This window comes from Dreissena polymorpha, chromosome 13 (assembly GCF_020536995.1).
Source record: "Dreissena polymorpha isolate Duluth1 chromosome 13, UMN_Dpol_1.0, whole genome shotgun sequence".
NCBI classification, from domain to species: Eukaryota; Metazoa; Mollusca; class Bivalvia; order Myida; family Dreissenidae; genus Dreissena; species Dreissena polymorpha.
Window position 1 is genome coordinate 10,351,492 of NC_068367.1, and position 24,002 is coordinate 10,375,493.

Here is a 24,002-nt window from a genome sequence, read left to right on the forward strand (position 1 = left end):
TCCGAAAGTTAATTTTAACTCAATGCCATTTTTGATCGAAATTTGCATCTAAAAGATTTACTTAAGTTTTATCTTAGCATTGTCTTGCGCTCCTTTGGCGGGAATCGGGTAAAAAACACAACAGGAGTACCCAAACAGAAACAACCAACCCGTCGGTATGGTAACCAATAACCAAACTCACGTCCGCCGACTTAGAAGCGAGCCGGGGCACCTTTTTGAGACGCGAATGTTACAATTTCTGCGCTAACAGATTATCTGCTGTCGATAACCAACATATATTTGATTGGGTCTCAAACTTTAGTAGGGAAACCGGGCTTAATGCATGAACGAAAAGTGTCGTCCCAGATATACCTGTGCAGTCCGCACTGACTCATAAGGGACGACACTTTCCGCTTGGACTGGATTATTGTTGACAAGAGACTTCCTTTAAACAAAAAGTTCATAGTAGCAGAAAGTTGCTCATGATAAGCCTGAACAGGCTTATCTGAGACGACACTGAACGCGCATGCATTAAGCTCTATTTACCCAGATCGCAACTTGATGATTAATGCCACTAATTCGAGTCATCAAAAACTACATAACACTGACTCCCCTGCTGCGGTCGCTGCAAAAGAACTAAATAAATTAATTTGTAATTAAATTAAATATGAACGTTGCAACGATTGCAGCCTTCAGTTATGTTTAAATACGTGGATCATCGCAGTATAGAATGTGGATCAGCTTTTGAACATAAATCGATTTCTTTTGGAGTTGTCGTTCTTGATTATCTTCCCACGTTCTTCCATGGTAAGCGGTCCGGTTACCGCAATAACGTGGTAACCGTGCGGTTAAAATGTTTATACAATTGGCTGCGGATCGTTACGAACATTTAATACTGGTGTTATCTTTCAAGGCACGGTTTGGTGCGTCTCGGGGTGCGCGTTACTTCCTGATCTTAACCCATTGTAACACGAGACCGTAATAAAGTGTGGACTTAAATATTTGATTGGTCATAGAAGAATGGCGTGATGTTGTACATGAAGGCCAATTTTTACATGATTTTCATCTGTACACGCAATACACGAGAAATGTTTATTTGTGTGTAGAATTTTCTTAACTTTCCTTGAATAATTAAATCTGGAAATGATTTCGGATAACACGTTTAATTACACGCGTTTGAAAATACTAAAATTGAATAATGTATTTTGTTATATCAACGGCCAAAACACATATACAATAAGTAATTAAATAACGAGTTACGAAAAAATAATGAGATTGTCAAACTATGCATACATATAGGTCTACATGCATGAATGACCTGACAAGTTATATCAGGATCCGCAATGAAGTGTAGTCGGTAAAATTTAAAGAAAGACGCGTTTTTATACTCCAAAATTTTCTTTCACCTACGCAAACTTTTCTGAAAGGAGGTATGTATATACATGCAACATTTTAAATTAAGTCGTTGATTTGTCGTAATTACTAAATATGAACAGCGCTCTTACTCTCAAATCGCGTCACGTGATTAACGCATGTTCAATGGGAGTTCCCCCATCCCACAATTAAATTTGTATATGCACTTGCGTACATAGGCGGACATTTGCAGACGTCAATATTGGTCGTACTTATGTTTTGAAAATAAGAATCGTAATAATACTGGATAATCGGGTAATGGATAGAGTTGGAACATGAACGTATATAAAACTTCTGAAATAAAAGCAGGACTTCAAAATGTATGTCTGGGACGTCCAACATATTAGGATTGGAAGTCAGGACTTCCAACTTTTAAAAGCTACCGGAAGCGCTGATACAAGGGCTTAAAACACTTCAAAATAACAACAAAATGTATCATAACATAACACTAAACAAGATATAATTTATGTAGTCATGTTCAAAAATAAGTATGGTAAAATAAATAAAATAACAGACTAAGTGCATTGTTTACATAAAAATCAAGGATAATAAAATTCCAAACAAGATCTTGTAGGCAACTGCTGCAGCCTAAGTAGTTATTAATGTCTACAATTTACCAAGCTGCTTCGAAATATTTGTGTAAAAATTAAACATCCATATCTTTGCAAACTAAGGCCTACACTGATAAGAAGGCATTGGATCATTAACCTGTCAACAGAAGTAAACTATTGAATCATAACCTGTCAACAGAAGTAAACTATTGGATCATTAACCTGTCAACAGAAGTAAACTATTGGATCATTAACCTGTCAACAGAAGTAAACTATTGGATCATTAACCTGTCAACAGAAGTAAACTAAAGCTTCTAAGGCAAGTTTGAACTTCTATTGTACTTTCAGATTAATTTTTGTAAAAGCCATGCACTGTATTCTGCTTGAACAATTATAAAATATTGATCATAAATAGCAAAATATATCCTATAAAACATGTTCATTTAAAAGACTTAAAATAGCCAGCTACTAAGGGAGTTGTATTTATTTTAAATCAGAGTTTATTTACAGGTCCTACCGGCCTCTTCACGAGGTCTTTGAGGTCCGACCTGACTAAGGGAGTTTTATAGATTTCAGATAGTTGAAATAATCCAACTCCCAGCTATTGACCCTCCCAGGCTGAGCTTTATGTATGTTTGCATAAAAGCTCAGAGCATGCAAAAAAAGAACTAAAATTTAATATATTTCCTTAAGTTTTCTCTAAGCATTTTTTTGAAGATAAATAGCCGAGACTTGATTGCTAACAGCAATATAGCTTCCATATGGCCTAAAGAGATAGTTTTAAGGACACACAGATATAACGTTTTTGTTTGTGAGGTATAGGATTATATGTGGTTCTCGCAAATCATGTGCAGTCTGAAATTCATTTCATACATTTTGAACTGTTCAAAATATTGTATATGAATTCCTGATTTCATAAAGCCATACATGTTTTGTATCAATTACTGACTATTCTATGGCTCCCAAGGTGACTGAACTGAAATCAATTTGAAACCATGAATAAAGAATGTCACACAAATTAGGGACATGATAATTCATGACATGACCAGGAATAGACAACAAATCTGTCCAAAGTCCCATATTAACTATAAAAAAAATGTTGGAAATTTTCTTCTTGCTCTTTATATTTTTTTTGTACATGTGTTAAGCATATTCATAACATATATGTGCATGCTGACACAACAAACCGTTCTGTAATAAACCCGTTTTGCAATAAAATAATCGCACATTTATTAGAAATAATTTTATTGCAAAACGGGTTGGAGTGTCTAATTGCAATTTGAAAATTGTATAACAACCCGCTTTGCACTATACCCGTTTTGCAATAAAATCATCACTCTTGTATTAATTAATTCAAATGGATTGGAAGAGTTTTCACTTTGCTTCTAAGTGGAAAAGGGTTAATGCCTCCCACAATTTGGTGCATACAAATACAACATATAGTGATATCTAAAAAAATCAATTTCTGCAAGAAATAACAATGAAGAATTATTCATAACAAGTTTTTAAAAAACTTAACAAATACAAACAAAGAAAATTGTCTTCTCTTTACAAGACAATTTGTCTTGTTTCCAAGACACTGCGTCTTGTTTTAAAAACAAAGCTTCTAGTTGTAAAAACAATCCTATTAGTTAAAAAAACACAATGTTTCTAGATTCAAATGCAAAGTTTCAAATATTTTTTAAATACAACTGAATAAAAACATAACAGCACTAGTATGGCGAGAATCACATTGAAATGCAAGAATCAACAATTATGTGTCTAAATATCAGTGTCATCAAGAGTTGTATGCTAGGATCTGTGGCTTTTGTGCTTTGATGGACGCTGGTCCATGAAGGCTCTTGGCTCGTTTCAAGAATGCATTCACCATCTGCCTCACTACCTCATCAAAAAACATGTGCGATAGCTGGGAGTGAAGCTTGGATCGAAACTGGAACGACACCTGGAAAAACAAAGGAGAGTTATATTAAACCTTATTTTGCAAATCTTTCTACATTATTTCTTTAATTATGATAACCCTTTCCCACTCCGAAGCAAAGTGAAAATGACTATGTGCAAACATCATAAAACCAGAACAGTCTGCAAGTAACTCTGTTTGCTGCTCATCCGTATCTAAGGGTTGAAAATGAAACCTTAAAAACTTGAATCTAGTTAGAAAGGTCTTTAATTTAATTAAATTTTCTAAGGGACTACAAATGTATCAAAATATTCCTATCTGCGTAGTTAAGGGTTAAAGAGTTTTTTATCCCTGATCTTACTGAGAAATCTAGTGTGCAGGTATTCGGGTTATCTGGTAGACCTGGGCTGAACTTCCATATTGTCAGCAAATGTTCAAAGAGGCGTCCATCAATACACAAAGACTGGCAAAGAAAGAAAATATGCATATAAAATAATACAATATCACATTAAGAAATATCTGCTAATTTGATGAATTTTTCTACTGTTTAAACTTATGTAACTAGAACTTTAACAGCCATATCATCAATGCCCACTGCAAGCCACTTTGGTTTAAGGCGCTGCTAGTTTGGTTTTAAAAAACAATACGCAAAAACTATCATAGTATCTAGTTTGGTTTTAAAAAACAATAGGCAAAAACTATGATAGTACGGACACAAGAGTTAAGGTTATAAAGCACTCACTTCCCAAAAAAGAGAGCTTCAAGCGATTTCCTCTGTTCTTTATAAAGTACCGGAAAAATGCACTGCGCCCAAAACTAAATCCCGAACTAGGTCTCAAGCTCACTATATCTCTTGGTAATTGCAAACTGTAGTTACTGAACAGAAATCACATACAAGAGAACAGACAAAAATAATTTGGCAAACTGTTAATAAATTCCAGTGTCTTAATTGGAAGTTATCGTGGAATTTGGCTGGTTAGAAAACTTGCAGGAGATTAAATGCCCCCAAACATTACCACAAAGTTTCATGATGATACGATTTAAACTATCAAAGTTAAAGCGCAGAAATGGTAACTTTTGCTATTATTTTTATTGTTAAAGTTCATAATTCAAAGCGCTTAACCCTTTCCCACTTAGAAAAAGTGAACAAGAGCTGTGTTTGTGAAACACAATGCCTTCTACTGCGCCGCTTTGAAGCCATATATTTGACCTTTGACCTTGAAGGATGAATTACCTTAACAAGTGTTGGCTTCACAAGGGTCACCTGTGATGTGTATCGCTCATGAACAGGCGGGAAACCAATTTGGAGCTTGCAGTCTATCACCCCTGGCCTCCGAGCCGTCACCATTGACTGGGTACACCAGGGAACAAACTGATTGTACTTCTCAACCTCGGCCACTATGTCAAACATCTGTTCTGCAGAGTAGCTGAAAATATGATAGTTGATTCAGGGTTATTAAAGCCTCTATAACGCTAAAAATCAACGAAAATTTAGTAAAGGTTTTTCGTTAAATAAAGTTAACACCTTAACAATCAGTGTTACTCTATAGTTAATTCAGGGTTATTAAAGCCTCTATAACGCTAAAAATCAACGAAAATTTAGTTAAGTATTTCGTTAAATAAAGTTAACACCTTAACAATCAGTGTTACTCTATAAATTGATTCGGGGTTATTAAAGCCTCTATAACGCTAAAAATCAACGAAAATTTAGTAAAGTATTTCATTAAATAAAGTTAACACCTTAAAAATCAGTGTTCCTTATAGCTGCAGCAATAGCCACAATTTCAACGCTAGATAAGTAGCAATCCAAGTATTTCCTTACAATATACAGAACACAGCAGAAACACTCAATAATTCAATTGTTTCACATTTTAAACACTAAATAATTGTATCATTTTCTAATGATTATTGCCAGAAGTCAGAAATCATAAAAAAAGTTTTTTGGTATGACTCTTAATCATAAGTTTAATTTCACTGACTGATTTAAAGTGTTCCATTACTTTTTGAATCTGTGACAAAAAGCTTGAAATTAGTCATTTTGACAATCTTTGAACTAGAAATGGCGCGACAGAGGCCGACGCGTATCCCAACGCCGCATGTTTGACCCAGGGGCGCCCCAGGGTTGGTAATGGGGCCATGCATAGTTGAGATTGACCGTAATGTCATAAGAGAAGTTCAGTATCAATTAGAAGTGAATCGGTGTAGAAATGAAGAAATTATAGTAAAAGACAATTTTGGGTGGGTGTGGCCTATTATGGGCGGGGCGCCCCAGGGTTGGTAATGGGGCCATACATAGTTGAGATTTACCGTATTGTCATAAGAGATGTTCAGTATCAATTTGAAGTAAATTAATGTAGAAATGAAGAAATTATAGTAAAAGGCAATTTTGGGTGGGGGAGGCCTATGTGGGCGGAGCGCCCCAGGGTTGGTTATGGCGCCATGCATAGTTGAGATTTACTGTATTGTCATAAAAGAGGTTCAGTATCAATTTGAAGTGAATCGGTGTAGAAATGAAGAAATTATAGTAAAAGGCAATTTTGGGTGGGCGTGGCCTATGTGGCCGGGGCGCCCCAGGGTTAGTAAAGGGGCCATGCATAGTTGAGATTGACCGTTTTGTCATAAGAGAGGCTCAGTATCAATTTGAAGTAAATCGGTACAGAAATGAAGAAGTTAATGTAAAATAACATAAAAAAATTAGTGAAAATCTCTGACCCGGCCCCGCCCCAAGCCCCACGACTTTTGACCCAGGGGTAAGATCAAAATTCCGTCACTGTCATCGTCGCACATATGCTCATAGATACCATGTATGTAAGTTTCAAGGTTCTTGTGCTAATAGTGTAGGAGGAGAAGGTGGCCAGGACGGACGGACAGACGCACATCACCACAATATCCCCACTTTTTCTCCGAAAAATGTGGGGATAACAAGTCTCTTTTACTGCTTTTTTGTACAGGACATAGGAGTTTACTAAGAAAAGCTATGAGTCCAACACAATTTCATTCCCCCATATCTTAGTGGGCTTCTGCTAATTAAAATTAAAATAACGACTGAATTTCTTTATCCATATAAACTTACAATCTTAGGGCCCTCTCAGAGGAAGCTACCCATATCACTCATGAGGGGGAATTATAGGGCCGCTTCCCTGTTATGGGGGATTTTTTTACTTAATCATTATCACATTTGTACAGATTTGCAAAACACTCATTGCTTTTTTTATAAGTATATTTGACACTCAAATTAGACTATGTTGTAGAGATGAATTATGAAGTGAATGTCAATTAAGGGTTTTGCGGGGGGGGGGGGGGGGGGGGGTCCTAGGGGAAATTTTCCAAAATTAATTGTTTGTGGGGAGCCACTGATATTTGGCAGTAAAAAATTAAGAAAGAGGGCCCTGATCTTAAATGCTCATATTGACTGTTTATATGGTATTATATTTTAACCAAGACTATTGCCAAGCAATACATGTCCCCTACCGGCTACCCCATTATCAGAAATATATTTGTTGCCATAGCAACCAGAATTTTTGTCGTAGGAACAAAATGAAATGACGTGCATAATGTCCATATTGCCATCTATCCATGCTTCAAGTTTCATTAAAAAATATTAAGAACTTTTAAAGTTATTACAGGATCCAGAAAAGTATGACAGACTCACGGACTGACAAACTGGCGGACACATAGAGCGCAAACCGTAAGTCCCCTCAGGAGAAACCGGAAGGGGACAACAAGCGTGCCATTATATTGATTAAGCAATGACCTAAGTTCACCGACACCAATTGTTCAGGGTTTGTCTAGTGATCTAGTTTTGACAACCCGTGACCCAATTCAAACATGGCCTTCATATTGTCAAGACAAGTATAGATAGGTATTACTTAAATGGTTGTTAAACATTGACATTTTCTTTTCATAAATGCTCATTCAATATTAATTTTAAACAAGATGTGTTTGTGAAACACTATGTCCCCCTATATGATGTTTGACCTTGTAGGATGACCTTGACCTTGTGAAGGATGACCTTGACCTTGACCTTTCCCCACTCAAAATGAGCAGCTCAATGAGATACACATGCATGCCAAATATCAAGTTGCTATCTTTAATATTGCAAAAGTATTCATAAAATAAGCGATTTGGGCCACATATATTTGACCTCTGACCTTGAAGGATGACCTTGACCTTTCACCACTCAAAATGTGCAGCTCCATGAGATGCACATGCATGCCAAATATCAAGTTGCTATCTTCAATATTGCAAAAGTATTTATAAAATATATGCGATTTGGGCCACATATATTTGACCTTGACCTTGACCTTTCACCACTCAAAATGTGCAGCTCCATGAGATACACATGCATGCCAAATATCAAGTTGCTATCTTCAATATTGCAAAAGTATTCATAAAATGAGCGATTTTGGCCACATATATTTGACCTCTGACCTTGAAGGATGACCTTGACCTTGACCTTTCACCACTCAAAATATGCAGCTTCATGAGATACACATGCATGCCAAATATGAAGTTGCTATCTTCAATATAGCAAAAGTTATTGCAAAATGTTAAAGTTGGCGCAAACAGACAGACCAACAGACAGGGCAAAAACAATATGTCCCCCACTACTATAGTGGGGGACATAAAAATAACAAAATGTTTTGCTTTGGACATTCTAAGCTAATTGCAAACAGGACAAAAGTATGGTAAAATTCTTACAATTCTTGTGTGAGTTTTATGATAATAATTGTCCTTGTCATAAACAAGAACATTAAAAGCATTGCAGAACTGGAACTTTAAAAAGACATCACTATAAAAAATTACCTTTGCCAGAATCCAGAAAACAAAAGCACTTTGTTGAAATTTTAAACTTGACTTCTAAATGACCATGTTTGAAAATAGATTGTACCTACCCAAGGACTCTACGTTCAGAATATTGCTTGTGTTTGTTGCCATCCCCAGTGAAAGGTAGATCAGGCAGGGAGAAGAATGTACGCGACTGTTCTATACTGGTGGGTCTCCAGCCAGCCTTGGAAACAACTTGGAGACATTTAATGCATGTTAACCTGAAATAAAACATGGTTACCTTAGAAATATTTAAAACCTGTATTCAGACTGTTCCTTTCTTGCTGTTTTATATTGCAAGTTTGAATGGCCAAACACATTTGTCATTCTCTAGAGAAACACAATTATTTTCCTTCTACGCTGGTCAAAAGGGCTATGCTGGTAGGATAATTGTCATATTAGCAGGGGACTTGCTCACAAGTTTGCACAAGCAATATTTCAACAAAAGGGCCTCACAGACCCAAAGTGGCTCACCTGAGATACGAAGGAACTGGCCTGTTCTGTTCAGCCCAAGGGATCATGGGAACAAATGTTCCGAGAAAGTTTCATGAACAGTGAAATATAAATGTAAGTTTTAGAGTGCTAAAACTTAAGCCATATAACAATAACTTCGCGGCCACCTGACGGCCATGTTTTTCAATACACTGGAACCATTTTATTTTCGAACTCATCCAACATATCAGTACAGCGATTTTTTTGCCCAATTGGGAAAAGTACCTGTACCAGCCCAATTGGGAAAATTGTGCGCGAAAAAAACTGAAAGTGGGAAAAATCGAGTTGTGAAGTCTTCATATTAGGAAATAGGTGTATTTGAGTTGTTGCTCCCAAATACTTTAAAATTGATAACTAAATGCCGTCAAGTTGTCAATATTATATTTATTTAGATTCAAGCCATAGAGCAGCATAGGAAAACTAACAAAATGTTGCACTTTATTTTTTTATTATTTTTTTTTTAAACCTTCATTTGGGATTTTTTTTTGACAGCAATTGGGAAATTTGTAGTTTTATCTTCATTGGGAAAGTGCCTTTTTCCGGTACTTTAAAAAGAAGGAAAAAAATCGCTGCATTAAAAGAAATGCTCTGACCAAGCTTCAAGGAAAAATATTTTCGAACTCTTCCTTGATATAATTGAGACAAATCTTCAGACCAATTTTCATGATGATCAGACAATAAATGTGGCCTCTAGAGCGTTAACAAGGTTTTACTAAAGCCATTTATGGAAAAATTCCCCGCCCCCTGGTGGCCATGTTTTTCAACCAACTGGAACCAATTTTGAAGTCGTCCAAGATAACATTGGGACAAATCTTCTGACCAAATTCATAAAGATCAAATTTAATGTGGCCTCTAGAGTGTTAACAAGGCAAATAATGATGCCACACAACGCATGACGGAAAAAAGGAGATCACAAAAGCTCACCATGAGCACATTGTGCGCATGAGCACATTGTGCTCAGGTAAGCTAAAGATATTGTACCAAAGCATAAGCATAATGCATTATTATCAGACAAACAAATAAAATCTGTTGAAAATTATTTAAAAGCCCATAAACCTCAATATCAATGAATATTTCATATAATACATGTATTTAGAAAAACATAGTTAACACAAACACAATCATTGTTCCTTATAGCAATAGCTAACATTTCAATGCTAGATGTGTTCTGGTAACATAGATTTTACTCGATACAAAATGCTCATTTTTATTTGTTTGTGTCACAATATATTCCATGTGAATTCTGGCTACGATATCCCAACATTACGATCGAACACGAGATTGGTTTCGGGAAGCTACAGAAGCATGAGGTAGTTCTCATGAATACTTCATTCTTCCAACGCTGCCCAAAGCCAGTCTTGTATTCGCTTGTAAATGTTCGGATATCGTTGTTGGAAATTAATACGGAATATATTGTCGCACATAAATAAACAAGAGGGCCTGAAAGGCCAAAAGTCGCTCACCTGAGATAACAAGTTATTATCGAGACAAAACTTCTGACCAAGTTTCATGAAGATCGGAGAATAAATGTGGCCTCTAGAGTGTCAACAAGGTTTTACTATAGCCATATAAGGAAAAATGCCCTGCCCCCTGGCAGCCATGTTTTTCAAACAACCGGCATCATTGTTGAACTCGTCCAAGATATTATCGGGATGAATCTTCTGACCAAGTTTCATGAAGATCGGACAGTAAATGTGGCCTCTTAGTCTAGAGTGTTAACAAAATTTTACTAAAGCCATGTAAGGAAAAATGCCTCCCCCCTTGGAAGCCATGTTTTTCAAGCAAACATAATTATTTTCAAACTCATCCAAGATATCATTGAGACCAATCTTCTGACCAAATTTCATAAAGATTGGACAATAAATGTGGCCTCTAGAGTGTTAACAAGGTTTTACTATAGCCATATATAGCCATATAAGGAAAAATGCCCCGCCCCCTGGTGGCCATGTTTTCAAAGCAACCAAAACCATTTTCGAACACATCCAAGATATCATTGGGACAAATCTTCTGACCAAGTTTCATGATAATCGGAAAATAAATGTGACCTCTAGAGTGTTAACAAGGTTTTACTATAGCCATATAAGGAAAAATTCCTCGCCCCCCCCCCCCCCCCCCCCCCCCCCCCCCCCCCCCCGTGGTGGCCATGTTTTTCAACCAACCGGCATCATTTTTGAACTTCTCCAAGATATTATTGGGATGAATCTTCTGACCGAGTTTCATGAAGATCTGACTATAAATGTGGCCTCTAGAGTGTTCACAAGGCAAAATGTTGACGCCGCATGACGGATGACTGACGACGGACAAAAGGCCATCACAAAAGCTCACCATGAGCACGTTGTCCTCAGGTAAGCTAAAAACAAGCATTTTGTATCTTGTTAAATCTGTTACCATACCACATCGAGCTTTGAAATGTTTGCTATTGATACATGTATAAGGAACACTGATTGTTTATGGGTTAACTTTATTTGACAAATTATTTTGAGAAATATTTGTTGATTTTGAGAAATAATGTTGCTTAAACAAATGGTCAGTTTCTTCAATCAAGGCAGAACAATTAGAAAAGGAAACAAACTTTAATTAAAGAAAGTTTTTGTTTGTATGAATTGATAATTAAGTATCTATTACCAGCACAATTTCTGATGATTAAATAATATATAATATCATTATGAATATAATTGTATTTTATAACTATTCAAGACTTTCAATCATAATTATTATCCATATAATTGTGTGTATTGGGCATTGGTTAATCTATCTGGCAAATTGAATCCAACCAGGTTTTAAAGAGCCTATCTCATGATGTCCAGGGTCTAGCTAGGCTCAAAATTTAAGGAGAAGTCACTTCTCCCTACAGCCAAAATAGGGAGAAGTGGTAACATCTTTTGGAGAAATGGTGCATATGCATCATAGATCTTAGTTTTACATAAATTTTGCTTCAAAAGACAGATTCAGGGCTCATCCTAGGTTCAAATTTGAGGGAGAAGTGAGTTCTCCTTCAGCTAAAATTAGGGACAAGTGAGGCAACTAACAGATAAATTGGTTTCTGTTCAGCTTTCAATCAACTCTTCACTTATTGTATACCCCTCATTACATCATGCCAATTATCATTAATCAAAAACAACTCTCATTTCACACTTTAGGAGACAACATTTACAAATACAAACACACACACTTAAGTGTTAATGTTGTGTTATTGATTTATTAAACTGAGTTTAATTAATATATTTAATACTTAATTCTCATGCTATTTATGTAATAACTGGTAAGCCTCATTACTGCTGAAATAATTTCTATATTAGAGACTGAAATGGTTGGTGGATTTCAAAAGGCTGCATTTCATTTATAATAAGACATGTGTATAAAACCTACATTTTTCTTCTTTGTCATTGATTGTAAATTATGATGGTACTTTTAACATATTTTTTTTATCCTGTACAGGTGTATCATTTTAAACTTCAATTGTAACATAACCAGAAATGTTCATAATCTTTTTACTTCCTTGTAAATTGTAAGCAATTCAACATTAAATCAAATTTATATTTTGTTAAAAATATTTGCTTTAAATTGAAAATTCATTTAAAATCTCTTTTTACAGCAGAGATAACAATAAGACCTGTAAACGAGCCCCATATGTATTGCCAATGGTAGGTTACCTCTTCCCATTTGATCATTCTTGAGTATTGTTTAAATGGGCCAATTAACTTTGCTGAATCATAGTTATCGGTAGCCAGCACAGGGAAATTAATCAAGGCATCATCTATTAACAATTTCAAGAAGTGTAATAGCTCCAGACTGTTCTTTTGAATGTTCAACTGTGCATGACCTGTAAATGGGGCAAATGGCTCAGAATCCTCCTGTGGCAATTTTCCACATCAAATTGATTTTAATCAGTCAATGTCTGGCACAAAGAAGTAAATCATTAAAAGGAAGAGTAGTCACTTCGCCTTCATGAAATTAATGTGCGAAGTTAAGATTAATTGGGCGAAGAAATCGCCCACTTCCCCCACTCGCGGGACCCCTAATGTCTTGCAGAGTCATGGTCACGTGTGTTGCATGCGGTACATTATCTTTCCGGTAGATTTTCTTTCCAACTGTTTTTCCTGCTTTATATTTTTCTTTCGGGAATTTATGAGCATGTTTTCCAGAATTCAGTAACGAAGCAGCAATTTGCTGAACAATGTCCAATTTAGTCTGTAGCCCCCACATGTTGTAAGTTTTGAGGTTTTTATTGTTGTTTTAAACTTATAATTATATTATTTAAAAGCTTTTTTGTATGTCACGAGTTAGTCGGTTTATAAATAAGTCAGTTGTAAGTGGTTTAAGTGAGACTGTATTTTCAGCTAAAGTCTTGACTGTGTTTAAAACTTTTAATGGATCAAAATGACAATAATTATATTAAATATATAAAGAGTAATTTTAGAAATAAGTAAAGTATCTCTCTTTTTTCTGTTTCAGCATTTTACCTTGAGAGTTTTGATAAATAAATATTGAAACTGGAACTTTGGTTGCTGTTGATTTGGGATGGTATCCCTGTGCTTTCAGATTATTGTTTTGACACATTTCATGTACCGCTTTATGAACGATTTTGAGAGTTGTATTGCAATTTCAATCTCCATTGTCTTAGGGTGTCTATGGGTTATTAAAAGGACAGTCGCATAATTTTGTGTACACTTTATTTTCAAGGTGATTGTTGTTTTGGTACAAACCTCATGCCCTTTACGCTTCTTTTTAGATATTTGTTAAAATTCATGAAAGTGAGATATGTTATTGAGGCTCGATTGGTCACTGGCGGCTCGGGTACTACTTACATGTACCCCGGGTACTCTAAAGTATACTTAAAAGTACCCCGGTACGGAAAATATACTAACATGTTTCCGGCCTATTTAGACTGTATCCGAGTTTTATTTCCACCTAAAATCTGATGTCATAAAATGTGCAATGGAATACGAAACAAAATTCTCTTTGAAAAAAAAGGCCATTTTACAGAATTTTGACATAAATACGAACATAATTAATTTGTAAAAAAAGCTGACAATGACCAATTTAGTGTTAGAATTCCAGAGTAGGTTTCAGAATATTTTCCGTACCCAGGGTACATTTAAGTATACTTAAGAGTACAGGGTACATTGAGCGTTATTGAGAGTCAAATGAAAACATTTGTGACACAAGTGTTTTACATCTTACATTCCAGATGCCAACTTTTATCTATTTTAACAAAGCACCAATCATGATTTCAAACATAGTATTGAACACCTGCGCCAGCCATTTAGCACCTTCACCATCAACAATCTTAAAATTATCAATAAACTTATGAAAACTTTCCCTGAATTTGAAAGATGCCTTCGTTTCACCTGTTTTTAAGAAAGGTGACGTTAACCTTGCTGAAAATTACACACCCGTCTCCCTTACATGTGTAACATGCAAGCTCCTTGAACATATTATATGCAAGCACATCCTAAACCACCTGGAAAAATACAGCATCCTAACTAAACTTAACCATGGCTTTTGTATTGGTTACTCCTGTGAAACGCAATTACTGACCACTGTCCACGGCCTTCTTACCAACTATTACTCTAGCGAGCAGATAGACATGGCTATCCTGGACTTCAGCAAGGCCTTGGATACTGTACCACATAAAAAGCTTCTACATAAACTGGAGCAGTATGGCGTCAACGGTTACAGCACACTCTGGCTTGAGGACTTCCTCACAGACAGGAGCATGAAAGTTGTTGTGAAAGGAGAGAAATCGAATCCGGCAACAGTCAACTCCGGCATACCACAGGGCACAGTCCTTGGCCCCCTGCTATTCCTCTGCCACATCATCGATCTACCCAACTCAGTTAAGTCCTCAGATGATTGTTTACTCTACCGCACCATCAGAAGTTGCCAGCACCACAAAATCTTACAGCAAGATTTGAACAAACTAGAAATCTGGGCCAATACATGGGACATGAGATTCAACGCCAAAAAGTGCTATATCCTAACCATCTACCAGAAAACCTCAAAATTCTATCAGATTGATAACCACATTCTTCAACAAGTCCCAGAAAACCTATAACTAGGCGTAACTATATCAGAGGACCAAAATTGGAGCTTAAATATAAATAAGGTCACCAAAAAAGAAAATTCCACACTTGGCTTTTTTTTTCTGTTGTAAATCAGCATACTTCGACTTAGTAAGGTCTACTCTTGAATATAGCGCAATTGTCTGGGACCCACGCCTTCAAAAAGATGTAGACAAAATTTAGAAGATCCAAAAACAATCAGTGAGATTTATTACTGGAGAATATCCACCAAAACACCTGGCTGCGTAACAAATATGCTGAAAAGTATGAAGATCCCAACTCTCCACGAGAGAAGGAAGGCCAATAGACTGATCTTCTTTCATAAGGTGGTTGAGGGGCTTGAACCAGCCTCGCCTAGCCAAGACTTCCTTACCCCAGTCCGGCAATCTAAAGATAGAGTTACCCCTAAGACTTTCTCAGACTTTAAAGCAGATAACATTGTTGAAAATTACTCTATCGAAAACTCTAAGTGTTTCACACCAATCAAGTGCAAAACCCCACTAAATAAGATCTCTTTTTTCCCTAAGACAATAATAGAGTCTAACAATTTGGAAGAAAGTGTAGTGAATGCAGACACAGTTGGCAGTTTCAGGTCAACTGTCCTACTAGAGTGTCTCTACTGTTGCGCCACACAGCAACCTATCTTTCCAGATCCAGAACATTTTCAAGCGATAAAACATTAACAATCAAAGCGATAAAACATTGACAATCAAAAAGACTATCCTTTTTTATAAATATAAAAACAAGTCACCAGACTCATTTTACTGGGTGCCGGTCAACTCGTACCTAAGTCAACTCGCACGGTGGTCAACTCGCACGTTTTTTGGTCAACTCGCACGGCATTTCTGGTCAACTCGCACTTTTCAAAGTCAACTCGCACGCCTCGAAAAAAAATATATAGAAATAGATGAAGGATGTAACATGATCAGTAGTTTATAAGAAGTTTATAAGTAAAAATAATTATTATTATGTCCTTTTTCAATAATCTGAATATACGGTTGTCACATTTAATGGCTCTTTTACACTTGTGGTCGGTGTTTTTCAAGGGTTATATGAATGTTGTGAAAGGTCTTATATACAACTAACAATTATTAAAATGGCAAAGCATTAATCAATTAAACTAAATTGGTATGATAATTAATCAGTGATACTTTAATGTTTGTCACAAAACGGAGAATGTTAATTTAGCTTGTAATTAAAATGTTTTACTTTTATAATCAGGTGTGAGCTAAATTAAAGAAAATTAAAACGAAAATTAGGTGATGTTTGTTGCATGCGGTTATTTCATAATAGATCAAAGTTTCTTAGTTATGTATATAAATCGACTAAATTAAGAATAGGTTATCATTATCAACATATATGTGCTACGGAATACATACTTATAGTGAATTCATGCGTTTTGTGTGTGATGGATTTATCTGTGTATATTGTGTTCAAGGAATGTGGGTCCAAGGCAGCAAGCACTTGAATGCGATAGTTGCCAAAAATAGCAACACCGAACATGCGAACCGGTAAATACCATTCATGTCATTGTATACTATAAATTTCAAACAAGTGGAAAGTGATACTCATTTTCTATAGCGTGTCCGTTGCAAAACTTACATTTTATATTTTCGCGTATTATGTTATTATAACGACCTCATTAGATTTATAATTAATGTGAAGATAATCGAAATTGTGTTAGTGGTGTGTTGTATTTCTTATTTCTGAATTGTCATAAAGTCAAGTAGTTATCTCAATATACCAGCTTTTCTCAATATACCAGCTTTGCTTGAAGTTATTTAATAAACGTTGTTTATTTGTATTGTATTGTAGATGAATGTTTGTTTTTGTGATACTGTTATCACTCGATCCAAGTATTTTTAACCAATATCGGAATATATTTAATTAGCAAATATTAATTCAAATACGTTTAATTGTTCGCGTGTTGATTTATAATAGTGGAAAGTATTAAATTATTTGTATTCTAATTTCTATTTAATTGTTATAAACTTTGTATAAGTTTATATTTTTTACCTTTATTGAGCTATGAAAGATATTGAAAACAGCTGTCACCTAATCAGTCTAAGCAGTAACAATACCCTATTTCTCACCACTAAAATTACAATAAACAGATAAGCTTTCAGTCATTCAGAGCTGATGAGGGTACTGATTATCGAGGAGTAGATAAGGCTATTACTGATAGGGGTTGTATAGAGATAAGGCTGTAGTATGGAATACTAAAATAAATATTTTTTATTTGTTCATGCTATACAATTTAATATTTAATTAATTGATGTAGAACCGTAACTCATGTACACATTTTGAAAATGTTGGTAAATTTTATTAAAGTATTAAATAAATAATCATTTGATTCTTGTAAAATTGTATGATTGAGAATTATTGTAAAATTAATCATTGTTTCGTACAACCATGTTTAAATACGTGTAGGTATGATAATCATATATGCGCGGTTTATATGATACTAAGCTAAGCTATACGTATTTGTACTCACGTTGACATTTTTGTTTTACGTTTTTTTCCTATAATTGTGTGCTCAATAAGTTTTCCATACGTAACGGGATCTTCATTAATTGTGTAACGTCTTCATAATTAATAGTTATTAATAAATATGTGCATGCATTATTTATTTGTTTATTAATTCCATTTTCTATTTATTGTTTGTTAATTATATAGATGTATGTCGCCTTGTGTATATATTGTAAATCTTTGATTATGTGTGAAAATATTTAAAAAAATATATAGATGTATGTCTCATTGTGTACATATTGTAAAGCTTTGTTAATGTGTGTACATATTGAAATAAATATTAAAAGATTAAATGTATGTCTACTTGTGTACATATATAAAGCTTTGATAATGTGTATTAATAATATAATAAAAATTAAAATAATTGTTAAAAAATATATTTTTAAAAGTACTTAAAATGCCAGTCTTAATGTGCCGATAACGTTACCATGGTATAAACAATATTTTGTTAAAAAATTTTTTTTGTTATTTTGTAAATATTTTTCAATAAAAAGTATTAACTAAACTCTGAAAGTATTAATCATTTGTTTTTATGCATAAATTACTCATTTAGAACCCATTAATACATCAATATTTTGACTACCGTGCGAGTTGACTTAGGTATGAATTAACTTCCGTGCGAGTTAACCAAAAAACGTGCGAGTTGACTACCGTGCGAGTTGACTTAGGTACGAGTTGACTGTAAACCATTTTACCCACTCATTAAATTGATTTTAAAAGTAGATCTAGTCATTTTCAATATTAACTTTTTTAAGTCAAGAATATGAAATATTTGAAATGTTAATTAAATAACTGCGATGTGCTTATTATTTTCAACAAACATATTGCGTAATTATAGTTATACTGCCTATCACAATCAACGCATTATAACAATCTGTCACTATTGACCGAGTTAAATTAGAACCTAAAAGTATCGTTTCTCTTGAGTTCAGTCAATACAAATAAACACGTGAGAACCTACCTCTTTCCATCTTTAACAATTTTCTGCCCAGATCCATCCGAAATAAGGGAGACCTGTCGAAAGAGTCTTGTCCAGTTTCTAGACATACTTGTTGGTCAAACTAAGTATAATGCCAATGTCAATGTCAATGTGAAGGTCGCATTGTTGGTTTTCGGCGTCGACACGTTTTTGTTTGGGTTACTCCCCCTTTTATTACGTAAAGTTCGGGAACCATCTTTATTTTTTGACGAAAAATCGGGACCCAGAAAGCTCCTGGGCATGCTGGGAAGACAGAAAAATCAACAAAATGGCCGCTCCATACCAAACAAGAGAAGGCGAGTACTTTTAAGTTAAAAAGCCCTTTCTAAACATCTTTGCCCATGAAATATGTTTTTAGGTATTGTACCAAAGTTCAGTTACCCGTCATGTACACATCATTTCAAATAATGCATTTTGAATTTAAATATTTGACAAGTTTTTGAAGTGGACGATGTCCAACGTTTTCATAACTTGTAAGTTGTATAAAACTTCGTCACAATACGTCAAGCTTTTACAAGAGGACGTGAAGAGGTCTTGGAAAACACATGAGGCTGCAGTCACACGGGACGCTAGTAATCGTCTAGGCTTCCTGAGGCGCAACCTGTCTAGCTGCCCACCTAGTTGCGGGTCCATACAATCACCGAAAAGCACCGAAAAGCATTCAATTTCTCTCAATATATATGCAATATATCGTTTCTAGTGTGTGTTAAAGAGTTTAATTAGTAATAAATGGTTATATGATTGTATGTTTATACTACATTTTGCCCAAAATGGTAAATATCGGAAATATACTGACAGAAAAGCATTTCATGTGAAGACCGAAAAGCACTAAATTTCTTGCTATATATATGAAAAATTGCGTTTCTATTGTGTGTAAAGGATTAAATTAGTTATAAATGGTTATATTTCATGCATATTTATACTACCTTGTGATTATTATGAGGTATTAATGCCCAAAATTGGATAAATATCGGCAATATACCGACCGAAAAGCACTTCATGTGAAGACCGAAAAGCACTCAATTTCTCGCTATATATATAATATTTGCGTTCCTATTGTGTGTTAACGGTTTAAATTAGCTATAAATGGTTATATTTCATGTATATTTATACTACCTTGTGTTTATTATGAGGTATTAATGCCCACAATTGGATAAATATCGGCAATATTCCGACCGAAAAGCACTTCATGTGAAGTCCGAAAAGCACTCAATTTCTCGCTATATATATGAAAAATTGCATTTCTGTTGTGTGTAAACGGTTTAAATTAGTTATAAATGGTTATATTTCATGCATATTTATACTACCTTGTGTTTAATATGAGGTATTAATGCCCTAAATTGGATAAATATCGGCAATATACCGACCGAATGCACTTCATGTGAAGACCGAAAAGCACTCAATTTCTCGCTATATATATATATATATGAATATTTGCATTCCTATTGTGTGTAAACGGTTTAAATTAGTTATAAATGGGTATATTTCATGCATATTTATACTACCTTGTGTTTATTATGAGGTATTAATGCCCAAAATTGGATAAATATCGGCAATATACAGACCGAATGCACTTCATGTGAAGACCGAAAAGCACTCAATTTCTCGCTATATATATGAATGATTATCTAAAACAAACTTCTAATAAAAAAATGCATCAACATGCTTTTTGTGTATGAGTTTCGATAAAATAGAGGCCATTTTACAGAAAATTGATTTAAACGAAAATATAATTAATTTTAAAAAAAAACGATAAAGACCAATTTAGCGTTAAATTTCCCGGGTACGTTTTAGTATATTTACCGTACCCGGGGTACATGTAAGTATACTTAAGAGTACCTGGGGTACATGTAACAGGGGTGTCAATTTTCCGGATTATTCCGGAAATCCAGATTTGAGCTGTCCCGGGTTGATTTTGAGGTGAATTTAAATCCGATGAGTTTGTTTAAGGCAGGTGGGGGTAGGGACAAAATTCTTTTAGTGCGGGATCATTTCAAAACGAATATTGTTATAGCATCGTCGGCATTCCGGACATTTGCGCTTGGTACCGATTTTATTTATTGATTTTTGATTGGTAAGCGGCTTGCACTGACATGAGCAGTAACTTACAAAGTAAAGCACTGCAATATCATATTTTAAAACAATATTTTAATCAAATTATATATTGACTGTGTATTTGCTAGGTTACTGGTTACTGGTTTACATTTTCTGCAGTCAAACGATATGCATATTTATTTCATTTGCAAATGATGTATCGGGTCATGTTTTCGGACAGTCGTTTTCGGATACGGTATTGTTTGTCGATTTTAAGTTAATTTTGAAGTTCTTAATATCATTTGTTTAGAATGACAAATACACATGTGGTGTTACGGATGGTTTGGTTTATAATATTTCGCATTGTACTCACCAGAAATTGCACCTAGAAAGACTATTAAAAAAAGAACAATAAGCTAGGGCACAGGGGGGTGGGGGGGTTGGGCCCTCTCTTCCCTTTATCCTACGGCCTCAGACTCTCGGCTTAATTTTCCGGATTTCAAATTTGTGAAAATTGACACCCCTGATGTAAGTAGTACCCGAGCCGACAATGACCAATCGAGCATAACTAATAGCTTTTTATTGTTGTACTGTGTATATAAGTGCCGTTTATAATGGATTGAAAAGATGTACATATTTATTTAGTCAATAATGACTTCGTTAAATATTGATTTAAGTTTAAAGATAAAGCCCAAGCACTCAATTTCTCTCTATATTTAATATAGTCAATGATGACTTCGTTAAATATTGATTTAAGTTTAAAAATAAAGCACTATATATATATGAGGCGCGTTCTGAGAAAAATGGGCTTACTGCATGTGCGTAAAGTGTCGTCCCAGATTAGCCTGTGCAGTCCGCACTGCTAATCAGGGAAGACACTTTTTGCCCAAACTTGATTTTCGGTGAGGAGTGACTTCCTTGAAACTAAAAATACCATTAGAGCGGAAAGTGTCGTCCTGATTAGCCTGTGCGGACTGCGTAGGCTAATCTGGGATGACATTTTACGCACATGCATGAAGCCCCTTTTTCTTCCCAGAACACAACTCATATATACATGAGGTAGTTTGCCAACATAGTGAATATGTTGCCCAGCTCTTGCCACGTTGAGGCCACCTCTTGTAAGAGCCAAAATTTAAAAAAAAAGGCCGAAATAATCCCAAATATTTAAGCAAGAAATAAAAAAAAAAAACGGAAATAGTCCCATTTGTATAAACAAGAAATTAAATATTTGCAGCTGTTTGTAATGAAATAAAACTGCACAGCTTAAGATAAGCTAGTCTGTCAATGATTATGTTACCCTCAATTTCAAATCAGATTATAGAAAGTAATGATATGTAAAAAAATATCCAGGACATACACCGGCATATGGGACGCAATGTGTATATAAATATATGGTACATAATAACTAATAAGTGGTACATAATATAAAAACATAGAATAAAAAATTGATAAACTATATATACAACTATGTTACATATACATATGCAAAGAAGGTAGTAAAGTTAGAATAAAAGATAGATTAAACAAAATAAAAAAAAGATACAACTATGTTACATAGACATATGCAAAGAAGGTAGTAAAATTAAAGGTTGATTTATAAATCATGTTTCATCGCGACAATATGTTCATTGTTTCATTTAATTTTTTTTCTTTATTTCCGTTATCAGTTTAAAAATGATGGTATTAAGGTGTTACTAAACAGTAAAATACCCAACAGCGGTCGGGATTAATGCACTTGGCCGCTAGATGAATAATTTTATACAACTATTCTGGGCAAATTTATAATTTCAAAACATTTTTAGTTGGTGTTGTTATTCACTTTCAATAAATACATCCCTTCTTTTTATCAACCTAATTCCTTTTGTGTGCTACTGTTTCTTATCAGTATTATATATATTACAATACACCATCAGCGGCCGAGCGCAGCGCTTGGCCGGTTTAAAAAACGTTGAATGTCAAATTCCGATTGTATTAGAAAAAACTGATTAATATAAATAAATCAAGCATGTACACTTAACAAAAAAAAGATATTTCTTTATTTAATGTAGAATTTTGCAAAATTAACGAGCTGTATATATAACAATGTTATATTACTTCTTTCTGGTTGAGTAAAAAAACACAAAAAACATGTATAACATATAATATTTGTACATAATTTATAAAAAAGAAAAATAATGATGCACATGATATTTTATAATTTTGTTAAGTGCGTGTGCCATTGAACGTTGAGTTAAGGGGGAGATGCGTATTAAATTACACATAATTAAAAGCTGATACTATTCTGTCAGCTTGATTTATAAATCATGTTCCATCACGCCAATATATCCATTGTTTCATGAAATTGTAACGCCATCAGACCCGAATGAATACACCATTTATTCCAAGCAGGTAAATAACAATCACTGTAATAAAACAGGGGAAGTCTACACTGTGTATTAGCAACCTGCTGTGGTGATCTTATCAGTTCAATACACAGGAACATGGCTACTGTACTGGAACTGGATTTACAGCCAAAATAACTGTTTTCATTTCAGTCTACACTGTGTATTAGCAACCTGCTGTGGTGATCTTATCATTTCAGCTCAATACACAGGAACATGGCTTATGTACTGGAAATATCGGATTTACAGCCAAAATAACTGATTTCATTTATTGCTGAAGTGATGTGTACTTTAACAATTAACAACGCGAATTGATCCACCTCACCGTTGCACATTTTTTAAAAAATTAATTAATTTACTAAGTTAATTTAAGACGGCGCTAATAAAGTGTGAAGGTGGAAATAAAGAAATAAGATCTATTTTCGCATGACACTGAATACACATGATACATGGATAAAATATAAATAAGACACATTTGAATCTTTCATTTCTCCAAAAAATTAGCACGTAGTCACATATATATAAGATAGATTAATGAATGAAAGGCGCCGATCATAACACAACTTCTCGTCATTATCTGGAATATAATTAATTGAAGGTGCGGAAATCTATTTCCAAACTGCTTTGTGCTGATTAAAGAAGCGTACCGGCCGTTCGTTCACAAGTTGTTAATGATGACGTCAGACCTTAAAATTAAGTTTTAATCTGAACAGACATTGACTCAATAAATATGTACATGTACATCTTTTCAATCCATTAAAATCGGCCCTTATAGTTAACTTTCATGTATATATAGCGAACTTGAGTGCTTTTTGGTGATTCTCTGCTGTCGCTGGAGTGCTTTTCGGACTTCAC

At 34.7% G+C, this 24,002-nt stretch overlaps 2 protein-coding genes across 4 annotated transcripts in view; one reads left to right on the plus strand and one right to left on the minus strand.

The window, feature by feature from the left end:
* Positions 1-1,841: 1,841 nt before the first annotated feature.
* On the minus strand, positions 1,842-18,903 carry LOC127855546 (coenzyme Q-binding protein COQ10 homolog B, mitochondrial-like). 3 transcript variants are annotated; one of them, XR_008037583.1, is made up of 6 exons: positions 18,715-18,903; positions 8,736-8,888; positions 5,075-5,267; positions 4,202-4,303; positions 2,166-3,885; positions 1,842-2,100 (listed from the first exon to the last, which is right to left on the minus strand). XR_008037583.1 is itself a non-coding variant. In XM_052391273.1 (5 exons), exons 1-5 carry the CDS (start codon positions 18,798-18,800, stop codon positions 3,721-3,723), a joined length of 699 nt encoding a protein of 232 aa, XP_052247233.1. In that variant the 5' UTR covers positions 18,801-18,903; the 3' UTR covers positions 1,842-3,720. The 3 variants fall into 3 exon arrangements, 1 of the variants encoding a protein (XP_052247233.1); XR_008037584.1 differs by having other exon boundaries at positions 1,842-2,132; XM_052391273.1 differs by having other exon boundaries at positions 1,842-3,885.
* A 13-nt stretch (positions 18,904-18,916) lies between these two features.
* The window catches only part of LOC127855537 (splicing factor 3B subunit 1-like), a 66,401-nt gene continuing 61,315 nt past the window's right edge, over positions 18,917-24,002 (plus strand). The window contains exon 1 of the mRNA XM_052391257.1: positions 18,917-19,028. Within this exon, the coding sequence (XP_052247217.1) occupies positions 19,001-19,028 (28 nt within the window). The 5' untranslated portion in view covers positions 18,917-19,000. The remainder of the gene's footprint in view (positions 19,029-24,002) is intronic.